Source organism: Periplaneta americana, chromosome 3, assembly GCF_040183065.1.
Source record: "Periplaneta americana isolate PAMFEO1 chromosome 3, P.americana_PAMFEO1_priV1, whole genome shotgun sequence".
Taxonomy (NCBI): domain Eukaryota; kingdom Metazoa; phylum Arthropoda; class Insecta; order Blattodea; family Blattidae; genus Periplaneta; species Periplaneta americana.
The window spans coordinates 75,369,588-75,382,791 of NC_091119.1; the positions used below are offsets into that span (position 1 = coordinate 75,369,588).

General features: G+C 34.1%; 1 protein-coding gene across 4 annotated transcripts in view; it reads right to left on the bottom strand.

The window, feature by feature from the left end:
- The window catches only part of LOC138696179 (FK506-binding protein 15-like), a 296,343-nt gene that overhangs the window by 95,799 nt on the left and 187,340 nt on the right, over nt 1–13,204 (bottom strand). For all 4 annotated transcript variants that reach the window (XM_069820787.1, XM_069820785.1, XM_069820786.1 and 1 more), the window contains one exon: nt 4,260–4,377. In XM_069820787.1, coding sequence (XP_069676888.1) covers nt 4,260–4,377 — 118 coding nt within the window. The remainder of the gene's footprint in view (nt 1–4,259; nt 4,378–13,204) is intronic.

Consider the following 13,204-nt stretch of genomic DNA (forward strand, 5'->3'; position numbering starts at 1 on the left):
CAATCCAGTGTGGACTTCATCAGAAAAATCAAGATTATTCAAGATAATTATATGGTTGCTCGTGTGGAACTTCAATTGATAGATCTCCAGTCCTTAATGCTGAAATATTTGTTTTAAAGGAGAAATTCTAGCATTTGGGGGCAGAAGGTACAAAAAGACTCCAAATACTGTTTAGTGTTTCTCTCAAATATCTGGCTATGTCAGGAACAACCAACATATGTGAAAAATCTTCCTCATTTATGAAATACTTCAAGAACAAACCATGACCACGATTAACTAATTCACATCTGCAGGACTGTTTACGTGTAGCTATAAGCGATTTCTCCTTGGACATTACTGATATTATGAGTAACATTCGGGATGAAAGATATTATTATTCTTGTGAGTGAATTAAAAATTTATTTACTTATTTAATTACTTATTTCATTTATGTACTCTCATAAGTCTATTAAACTTATTCGATTTCATTGTGCTCTCTTATTTAGTATTACATGAGCCGTTCAAAGCAAAAGTAGTTAAGTCAAAATTGGGTAATGAGGTTTAAAGTAAAAATTCTGTAAAATACAGCGCAAAGTAACAATTAATATGTCCTTCTTGCTATCCACCGACTACTAATAGTTTAAATAAACTGAATATTAATTGTTACTTTGCACTGTACTTTACAGAATGTTTACTTTAACTTTCATTACCCATTTTTGACTTACACCACTTCTGCTCTGAACGGCTCACATGTAGTCAGTGCTCACAATCTTCAAAAGCTCTACAGTATCTTAAAGAAAAATCAAGAAAAAGCATCAAAAGTTTTTGGTAAGAAGTGATTGTACTCTGTGACAATGCTCGAGATCACAAAGCCAGATTAACAAGAGACGAGTTGCAAAGATTTCGTTGGGAAACATTACCACACCTCTTTACAGCCCACATTTCCATAATTTTGGAGATTTGAAGAGAACCTGGAACGGAACCATATCTCCATTGGATGAAGCGGTTAAACAATAGTTTACCTTCAGGCCACAAGAATTCTATGAAGCTGGTATACATTACCTGGTGTCACAGTGGAAGAGGTGTATTAACAACCTTGGCAAGTATTAAGCAATAAATTTAGTTTCTTCTTTCTCTCTATTAGCAATGGATAGGTTTCATAAGAATAACTTAATATAAATGTGCATGTTGCTTCACTGATCCATACCACAGTCCAGCCAATGACGAATTCGAGCTGGGCAATCAGAAATCAGTGCAAAGATGGCAGCTATTCATCAACTCCAAGTGAAGTATTGTAATGTAGCCAGTTACTACCTTTATTTAATGCTTCCTGTTATCATCAGGAGATCACGGGTAAATGCAAATGAAAACAATATGCAGATATACCGGTACCAATTATGATTGATATGTGCATAGCAAACAGCTGTGATTATATCATGGAACACATAAATAGGATTACATGTCACGATTCTCAAGTATTCTTTTACTTGATGTCGATAATTATTTTACTCAGCAAGACATGACAATCCCATGTCCAGCTGCTCCAAGAAGTGTGTTCTATCAGAATCAAAGCTCTATCAGTTGGGTAGGATGAAAACGAGATTTCTATACCCGGATATCTGTGTTAAAGAAACTAAATGAAAAGCTGTAAGTTAGTTTTTAGTAGAAGATTCTCTTTGTGTCAGTAAAGATGTGAACAGACTGATTTAAGAATTATATATTCAATATAATCCATAAAAATGGAGACTATTCATAGAATTCTTAAAAAGTGAATTTAAAATCAGTTTTATTGCATAATGGGAATATAAAACTATTAATTACCGTGACTCATTTAATGGCAGTGAAAGAAATAGGCCTATATGAAAGTATGAGAAAATATCGATGTTATTAAATGTCATCAACTATAAGGAACACTACTGAAAAATTTGTGGCGATTTAAAAGTAATTCTTTTGTTTCTTGAATTGCACGCAGACTTTATCAAGTTCTGTTGTTTCTTATAGATTCCTTCCGAAAAAAAATCACATGTTGGGATTATTATAATAGTTTTCTGTCTGCTATTGATCATTTCGCTAAAAATATAAAAACAAATATATATCTTTTATCTTGTTCACCCAGACTGTTAAAGCAATGACCACATCTGTTTTCAATGGTTTAAATTCCTAATTACGCTTGTTAAGTAGGCAGAAGACCTTGGAAACAGAAAGAGAGAGAAAGAGACAGAAAGAACGAGAAAACAATAAAATTAAAACAAATTTCTAACTGAATATTATATTTATTAATTTACTTAAAGTATGGTTTAAAAGTCCCTGAATCTGGACTATTGAAGATGGCTCAATTCCTGGAATGATTCTGGTCGAGCTACAGTGCAATGCATTTTGAGTTATTAGCTGAAAAAGGGTCCTATTCTAATGATAATGATACTTCATCTTCCACAGCATATCTCTCTCTCTCTCTCTCTCTCTCTCTCTCTCTCTCTCTCTCTCTCTCACATGCCCAGATCTTTGTCTCCCTCAATTTCGTGTCATATTCTCTTTCTCTCTCTCTTTCGTGTTCTTGTCTCTCTCTCTCTCACTGTGACTATTACAACCGAAAACACAACAATATATCGTGATGTTGATTACTGAGATATGTTTCTCTTACTACAGTATACTATGATGCAAAGCTGGCTATGAGGCTGGTAGGTAGACGTGACATCACCACTCCCAGCTGCAATTGATAAACCATACGTGTAACTCAAGAACAGCAATTAATATCAAATTCAGATTTTCTTTCAGAAACCTTGTGCTCATGTGGTCTTTTAATTAAACTTCCATTGATTTTTATCAGAGACTTTGTGCTTATGGAATAGACGAGGAACATTATGAAGTGAACAACTGGCCTGAGCAAGAAAATTAAGTGTAATATATAGAAAGTAATGTAATGAATGTTTGACGCTATGGTCTCGTGTTTTATTGTGCAAGAACTGGATTGAAATAAATATTTGAAACTGCATTAGTTATAAATACTACACCATCTGCAGCTTGCAGGTATAACATAACAAGAGAACACATATTTCAAAGGAACCATAATTAAAAAAAAAGCTGTAATCAACCTCCAACCAGGTATTGAGCAACATCATGTCTAGGCTGCAAATGAACTGTATGATGGCTCTGATCGTTAGGATATTTTTCAGTACAATTTTGGCATTTCCAGCATTTTTTTCTAGGTCTCCTCAACGAATTGCTGCTCTGAAAGCAATTGTTTCCAAGAGGATTCCCAGTGGCTCACCAACTCAGTGGAATTTCAAATCTAGAACTGTCAATGTAATTTATGAACACAAAAAAGCACTTGTTGAGTGTTTCTCAGAATTGGAGCACTCTCTTTCCGCAAAAGCACGCATTCAAGGAGTTCGGGGGCTTAGGCTGAGTAATAAAGTGAATACCGGTACTGTATCAGTAGACCTATCCATTTTACAAACAGTCAGCAATGTTACTGCTTGGTTATGCTAGGTTTGAGCGGCCAACACTGTCTGTTGACATGTGCAGCAGGTTTCCAGCACATGCACACCTAGTGCCCCAGACACACAGTGGGGGGCAAAATGGCCATGAGCATGTCTGCTCTACATCTACCAACATTGCTAGTTCCAATTCATCTTCTCAATCAACACTGGAGCACTTAATAATAAAGTCTGTATCCTGTGTTAAAGAACTGAAATAACGAACAAGATTGTTAAGTGAGTTTGGCGGGAACAAACAGATGTGACTGTAAATAAGCGTACTGAAAGCTTTTGTTTACCAGTACATCATCAGTGTCAATTATTTCTTAATAATTATCAGCAATATACTGTAAATCAGTAAAATTTAAAATATTTGTAAAAACGTGTGTTTTATAACATATTAGAATTTTTATAAAATGATATTAGGCGCTTTTGTTCAGACTTACAAACAGTGTTTAAAATCGACTAAAATTTTATTAACTAGGCATCTAATTAACTGATCAAAATTTTTAGTCAATCGAAAGTTCTATCTATCTATATGTTGTTGTTGTTTTCTAATGGCAGGCGTTTGACAATAAAGTCATTTGACCTCTTACACTCCAATATTTTTCAAAGATATTATCATGACCAGCCACTGAAGCACAGATTTTGAGGTGTTCCGAATCCATTTCTTGGTTTGAGTTGCACAATGGACAGTTAGGGGACATATATCCCAATTCTATGCAGGTGTTTGGCCATCTCTATCTAATATATATCTGTGGCCGAAAGAATGCTGCAATCAAGTACGAAGTCATACTTATTTACCTTGAACTATTAGAAGAGTACGTTCTAGTTCTGTCTGCTGAAGCTTCAGTTGTGACGACAAAGCTGTCACTTCTTCATTCAGTCCTTGGCCAGTCTTATCTGCTTTGACCATCTGCATCTACAGATACAAAACAAGAGTGAAAAAATTTGATTTTTATTTTTGTGTTCAGATTCACATGAAACTATGGAAATATTATTAAATGTCAGGGAACTTAAGTAGATCACCTTCATGTGGTTCACCTTTATTCCAACCAAGCGATTTAGACGTAAATGTTCAATAATTTTATTCTTCCTATTAAAACCAAAAAGAAGCCAAAGTGCTCTTCTGAAAGACATTTCTTTAAAATTTTGCAATGGGCTGAGGGACTTACACAAATACAGAAATCCGAACTCACAAGAGATTCTACAAGAAGAATCTATACAATGTGGTGATCATCTTTGAGGTCAATGTTAAAAGTAACTTAGTGATATTCTTTCAATTGAAAAGCTACTCCATCAGCATTATACCGAAAACCATACAAACCACTAGTGGTATCTTCGTTGTAATTCACAAAATTTTAACGCACATATTCAAGATAATAATTAATTACAGAAATAAAACAACATAGGAGAAATCATAAAATAGAATGTATACCTGTGACAGTTCGCCCATATGAGTCCTTCCTGAAATTCTGAAGGAAAACAAAGTACAGTATTTGAATAATTTTTTGGGAATTGGGTAGGCCTACATTCTTTACTTCAAAGTCACCATCTTTCTGAACTTTGACTTTGTAAAGTTAACTTTGAGACAAAGAAAATGGCCGATATTTTTTAAGTAGTTGAATTTAGAGAGGATTTTGAAGAAATCAAAGAAATTATTCAAGGTGTTTCTGTGCCTCAAGGTATTATAAAGGATGCACACAATCCAAATGAGTTTTACAGGGATATAAAGTTTCAAATGAGATATAGATTTGACAAAAGAACTGTGATGGATATCCTAATGATGTTTGATCATGTACTGCAAAAAGAAAATTAAAGGGGACACAATATTCCTCCTTTAATACAACAGGTAAGAATGAAACTGCTGCTGCTGCTGCTGCTATTTTACTATTTTTTGTATTTATTGCATGTTTCTTAGGGGTTATAAATTTGGTTGTGCAGCACAATGTATGAATGGAATTAAATTGCTGTGGTAGTTATATATATATATATATATATATATATATATATATATATATACATACAGTAGAACCTATATTACCCATGTTAATGAAGGGGATGGACTGGACGGTTAATCGACATAATCAGATAATCCATACCATGAAAGATTTTGTAATTTCCTCCATGGTATTTTATTTAACTATTATAGAATCGTCTCACGTAGAGGTTATGTTTGATATGGTACAACATCTACCAAGACCAAGAATACTGAGAGACAGATCGAATCCTATAGAAGAATACGATAACATTGATTTTAAGGTTAGATTTAGATTATTCTTGTAATTGTAAAGTGTATTGCCATATTGCTGCTTGTAGAAAAGTTGCTTCCTGTCTGGCTACTGGTGTGGTCTTGGAGTAAAGAGCAGGACTTAAGCTTCAAGGCTGCACTTGAAATCGTGCTTGCTCTGATTATCTAGTTGTGTTTTTTTTTTTACTAGATTTTCCTCAACTATAATGCGAATGTTGGGTAATCTCATAGCGAATTCTCGGACTCATCTTGCTAAAATACCATCTCTTCATAAATTTCATTCACTATTTCGTTTATATGACGTCATTCCATTTTCGACCAATGAAGTGTAATGAAATTTTGAATTCCAACCAATCACAGTCAGACTTTGTAATAATTTCTGCAGCTAGATTTATCGCTATCAATTTATCGCATGGTCGTTCTTTTGTTTAGTCATTGTCACCAACTGTTTCCCCGTAAATTGATGATCATGAATACATTAAGATGCAACTACACGGTTAAACTTTTCTTTCAACTTTAAAGCAATGAATGCAAGATTGATATTTAATATTAATTAATATATTTACGCAGTGAAGACCACGTTCAAAACGGCGCACCATGTAGACACAAAATATTTATGCATCTTAATTGAACGTACCTTTTAAACTTGATTCTATTCTTCCCAGATTATTCCTGTGTTCGTCCATGGTCTGGAATTTAGGTTAATTTTAAATTTAAGGCCTCTCCTGGCACCACATTATCATAATCATCCTATCACATCATCGGGGTAATGTAACTCCGCCTTCCAGGCGCCCCAACCTCAGAAGTGAGTTACAACTAAGCCATGGCCAGGAGAAAAGACCAGAAATGTCGAAAAGACAACCTGGTGGCATTGGATTAAAAAAAAAAATTATTTAACTCGCTTTGTAATCAATCTGATGTTCACTAATTTAAGTTTGATTGTAAATGACGGGTTTTTAAGGGACAAGGAAGCCCTTTGTAATGCTGTCTCAGGAAAGATAGGAATAAAGGAGGTCTCATGTTGTAGATTTACAAATTTTTTTACACTTTATTCTTTGCTTTTTATTAAATCGCGCAATTAGAACTCCAATCTCGTATTCTGATGCGAGATGAGCCACAGTTTCTCTTTCTCAAACTATTCAATTATTTCCATTTTTTTTTCGATACTTAGCAAAACACGTTTTCTGTTAACATTCGTGGAAGACATTTTATATACAAGTTATATTATAGAATGGCAATTCGAACAGTAGACAATGCTGTGTAACGATAAAGACCTTTACTAACACTCTCTCGCAAAACATATGAAGAGACTACTAATATGATGTATAAAACCAAGGCTATCTCTAGTAAAGGCTGAGGCCTTAGACTTGGCAACGCCGCCTTCGCAGTCGGCCGACGTGCTGTTCTTAGAGAGAGTCTTATCTAAACACGATGGACTGAATGAAGCTGAACTCTTTAGCGATTAAAATATCACATTTCATGATAACGAAATATTATACTGAATATTGCTTTTCTTCAGATTGTGTTCTAATTATAGAGTATGATTAACCTAATGAAATCAACCATGCATAATCATTTACAATGCATTTTATTAGCACTCAAGGGTTGGTAAATCCCTAAACAAAACAAATATAATGAATACAATTCACATATTAAATCTTTAACATATTCTAACGCCTGGAGGGAAATATTCAGGATAGAATATTAAGTTTTCTTTTGTTGTTGTATGTCTCAACAGATTGAGTTGTTTTCTTACAATAATTATTCAGAACTACATAGCTAATTGTTTTTATAGCCTTCTTCACAAACTTCAAACGATCGCTGCCACAATATTATTACGTCACTCTGGACTGCAATTTCACATAAGTGACGAACAACATCTGTCTGATCACACACAGTCAAAATACTTCTTTCATACTCAACTGATACAAGAGTTTGTGCAATCCCCACTACATGCTTCCCTATAGATAAAATTATGCCAGACGGCACCGAAAGCCGACCCCTGTTCAATATTTGGAAATACTCATCTTGGCAGTCATCATTATTAACTAACAACTCAGTACAGTAAGTACAATTTACATTTGCAGAGAGCTTGAAACTTACGTAACCACACATGTACAAAAAGCCAGACTCATCAAACTGAATATTTACGAGATAATTCTCTTCTAGAATCTCAAGAAACATTTCATGTTGTGCTACGGCAATAGTTTTACACTCTATATCATTATCATTACGTTCACTAAGCTCTATGAAGTTCTTTGAGAAGGTAACAGCCCCATATCTCGTGGAACGAAGACCAAGAACATGTTTAATTCTTTTTTTTTTTTTTTTCAGCTCCGAGAATTTGAGGAACTGATATATTGTAATTACCTCCAGCAAGTTGCTTATACTGTCCAAATCTCAATTCCAAGTTATCACTTTAAAATTTCCCTTGTAACACATAGGATACATTAAACTCGCTAAGAGCATAAACAATTATTTCTTTTAAAACAAAGGTACAATGATACAATGCATTGTAATTATCAGATGTTAAACAGCCTGATAGAGAGTTTTCATCAGCAAGCTCTTTCCATCGTGTAAGCCAGGAGAGAAAATTAGTTAAATAAATTAGCCTTTTGTCATGAATGTCAGAGAATGGTTGTTGCAGTTCATTGAGTTTCAAAATATGAGTTAGAGGTCGCTTGGTGTTAATGATATACCACCACATTAATATGATTTTTACGAAATAAGCTGTACCTGTACATTCGTATTTATGAAGTGCTGAAATTGTAGTTTCATGAAATACATTAGCTACAAGAGACACTTTCTGACGTTCAAAAGTGTTTGGATACAAAGTTTCGTGACTTAACTTTGGAGCTGCCTTTATTAGTAAATTTGACTCTCTTTTGTACAACTCTATAATGTCCGTAAATTTCGCTTCAGTAGTTTTGTTGAAATCATTGTTATTAACATCAATAACTTCGTTACTACAGGATTCCAGATCGGCCCAAAAAGGGACGTAAAATATCTTAGAAGGGTTTTTTAGGTTAATCCAATTGTTTCTTATGTTCTTAAAAACATGTACACTGTCGTAAATTACAAATGTTTTAAAGGGGTTGCCTTCAACTTGGAAATAATACTTAGAATCTGAGCCTTTTGTTAACTCATTAAACATGACTTTGTTAACTCTATTATTATCGCTAATAACAGATAGAAAGTTCAAATCACATAACTGAATCTGTTGTATTATACTTTTTATAAATGCTGCTAGTTCAGATCCCTTTAATTGTTTTACTGGAATTAAGTCTCACAACTTCCTTAAAGCTACCGAATGCAGAACTAACTAAGAAACAAACCACTGTCTTAGCAATTTTTTCCGTATCATTCGTTGCAACTCCAAATATACTTCCATTCTTGAAGTCTAAACTTTGTTTCACATGAATCTCATCTACCTGCAAATTTACGATTCTTTCGGTTTCAGACAATCCCTTAACCATATTTTTCAGGAAATTATTGGTTTCTACTTCCGTATTAGGAGATATAGAGAAGGCTGCAGATAATTTTTGTAAAACTCTTGGATGAGGCAGTGTATTTAACCTAATAACTTGGTAGCATTTTACAGATTGCATATACAGAGTGTAACAAAAGTTTCTCTAACAGTATGTTAAAATTATTCTCTTGTTTAGTTTCCATTTTCTCAGGAACCATGACCAAATGTTATAGTGTAGGAGTTGGTACTACTTGATTGTGGTGATGCAATCCTTTATTAATAATTTGGCTGAAAATGTGACATTTACCATCAAATATTTGAAAAAAAACTAGAATTGTCACTGTACCAGAAACGTTTGTTACACTCTGTAAATTAAAAATGCATTCAGGATTGTTGTGACATTGTACTTTGGCTTTTTAAAAAATGTTATTAAAAACTGATCATGGAGTAGACTGAGTTTTTTAAATGCCTTATCAGAACTCTCATCTACACCGTCTTCTAACACAGAGTTTAACTCTTCAAATAACTTATCTATCAAGTTAATTAAAAATCTCTTATCATTATTAATGACATCATGAAAATTGTCACAGTATTTAAATGCCACCTGTAACTGGCTGCATTCACTCAGAACTGAGTTCATAAAAATAAATTTGTTGTCAGTAAGTACACTTGCATTAGGCATTATTCCACCGTTGACATGAACCTCAGTAGTAAGATCCTTATTTATTCTAATACTACCAACCTTGGGAATAGTTGTAAAATCTAATTTATATAAGATACAAACACTGTCAGTTGTACGTACACGCCAGTTTTGCGAATAAGACAGAAGCTTCGAACGCACATTTAATAAAAAGTTTTCATAGGAAGTAACTTTATTTTCCTCTTCAATTCGTCTTTTCTCGTCTTCTTCTGCAGTCTTCAGTCGCTTCTCCACTTCCTTTCTTCTTTCCTCCGGAGATTTTATTTTCACACTCTCGTTAATGCTGAGGTAAGAAGGCAAGCCAGGGAACAGTTTTGGAACTGCACTTTCACTTAAAATAGGAGTTCCAAGTACACGTTCACATTGTTTTCCATCCTTATCAACATATTTTTCAACGGTAATTAAGTCGGAATCACGAAAATGTTTTATGCACACAATGGTTCTGTCATTTTGTTTCCAATTGGTATGTGGAATAGCACGAATCCATTCCTCTCTAAGTGCAATTTGTTTAGGAAATTTAAATGATCGAACATAGCCCTCCATTTTAATTGACGAGACATAATTGCTTTTACACCCAGGTACCACACAAGAACCAGGCATTTTCGCATACGACACAAATATAATCTCCTACTTAGAACCGCTAATTTAACATTCTAATGACAAACATCACAGATAACTTCCTTGCAATAAATGGCGCGAATGACCGACTGTAGCACATCGCTCCGACGTCAATTTTCGCATGCCGCAGCCTTTACTAGAGATAGCCTTGATAAAACAGTACTCCATATAAGTTATTTATTTCTGAAGAAAAAAAAAAGAGCCAGAAATAGACAGCCGGATAATCCACCAATCGATTAATAGGGTGACGGATAATCGGGGTTCTACTGTATATATTTCCCTCCATAATTTCAGGTAATTTTCTAATCATTTCAGCCGATTTGAAAGGGATAAATCAGCTAACTGCGTGCAAACTTTCCTGCTCATTTTTTCTCAAGCTTTGTAATTTGTTTCATGTTGACATTGTATATCTTTTTTTTTCAACATTATCTTTGTATTCCTTAACACATTCTATTAATACTTCTCTCCCAATATCAGTTAATGATAACATCTTTTTCTTTTTTTCCACATATTGATGATATGCTGACAAATATTCTGTCTGGCAATAAATGTAAACTAGAAATGAGCTACGTAACCACTATCAACAATGCTGTGAATGTGCTGATGTTCTACTAAGATTTATTGAAAATCAGTGAGATTGACCACTGGGATCCGGAATTATAAGCATCAAAATATAAAGAAAAGTTAAATGAGCAAAATAATTTTTCACTTTGTAAATTTAAAACAAAAAATTTTGTGTGTTAACATATAAATTATAGTGTAGAATTTGAAGAGAGGCCTTCAGAATTTCCACTACAATCTTCAGAATCTCATGAAAGGGAATTTTAAAAGATATAAGGATATTACATGTGAATTTTGGTAGACATCCTCTCGCTCCACATAGTAAGCCTGTAACATCCCAGTTGTAAAGCGAAATGCCATATTTTTCACTGAGGTATGGAAGACAAGGTACATATTTAATTCGCTTGTCACCATTTATCTGCAGTGCTTGATTCGTGTTTTGCTCAAAGCATATCGTAGGGTCTAAAGCCATCGCTTTCTGGGTTCTTCTATTGATGGCAATTATATCCACCCCTCTACGAGAATCATCTTCAGACACACAATGAATCTCATGTACTTTCCATCCTCTGTTTCTTAGCAGATTGGCAATTGCTGTACAGGCTTGATGGTGTCTGTTGTTACACAGTAGCTCCCCCTTCTTACAGAACCCCAGTACATGGCCACGTGTTTATCTTGCTGTAGCCAGAATGGCGACAATGGGTAGCATTGAAGGTTCTACCAGGGACAGATCTCACTGCAGTGATGTTGCAAGACATCTTGATGGTAATGATGTATTCCGAGGACAAAAGACACTTTTTAGAGGAGATCCAGGAGTTGGCTTTTGGGGCATTCTTCATATGTACAAACACCTTTGCCTTTATGTGGCACCATGACTGGAATGATTGTTTTCTGATAACTTATCTGAGATGTTTTTCTGTAGTTTGAGGAGTCACACTGTTTGGAGAAGTCATCAGGCACGTGAGAGATGTTTTCTTCTCCTTTTCTAGATTTCTCATGTGATGTAGATGTGCATCATTTACCTGTGACAGTCGCCTACAAATGTTATTGTGTTGAATACCGGCTTCCCATTCAGCTCTCAGAATTCCAAGACCTTTTATGTTCTTCGATGCATACAGCATGGCATTCGGAGTATCATCTGGGAGGGACAATATTTCCTTGATTATACTTCTGATAATTTTATCAATATTTTTAAAAAAATTTTCAGAAAGTTGGTTGAGTGGAGTGCAATGCAAAAGACAAACAAGACCTGATATATATATATTCGTAAATTATTTTCATTTTTTGGTCTGGTTTTAACAATATGTATCTGACGAAATTATTGAGGTCACGTGACAAATTAGTTATAATTTTCTTTTTATCTAACTTTATTTCGTCATTACACACAAGTATTTGATGCTTTCTGATTTGTTCTTCAAACTTTGAATAACAGACTCACGTAATGATATAAGTTCTCTTGGTAATAATTTTTCTTTTTTAATTAAAATATATTTACTTTTGTTGGGATTAATTTCAAGGCCTATTTCTGCTAGCTTACTCTCTGCCAGATTGATAAGCTCAACAGCTGATCTCTCGTCTTTTCCGATTAAAGCCAAATCATCTGCAAATGCAAATGCACTTACGAAGGCAGGTCAATGTTAACAGCATAACCATACTGCTTACTGATGTTATAATCCGTCAGATTTTCTAGTACATAATTTAATTCCAAATTGAATAATATAGGTGACAATGGAGAATCTTGAGGAACACCACACTTCATTCTGATTGGTTTACTTTTAAATACATTTGTTTCTACTTGTAGTATGTTGTCTATTAACAAGGATTCAATATCATTCAGTATAAATTTTTGGAATATTTGATTTCTTAAGAGCCCGTAAAATGTGTTCATGTCCAATCGAATCAAAAGCTTTCTAAACTTCCAAAAATACAATGCAACAATTCTTTTTCAATTTAGCAGATTTAAGTCATCCATTAACTAGAGAAGCATTAATGTATGTTCCTGGCAAGGTCACAAATCCTTTTTGTTGAGTATTTAGGATAATGTATAAGCATATAAAAAGTAATGACTGACAAAATTATTCATTTTAAACCATTTGATATTCATCTTGATTACACAACTTTTAACACTATAACACTTCAGAATATAAAGTATA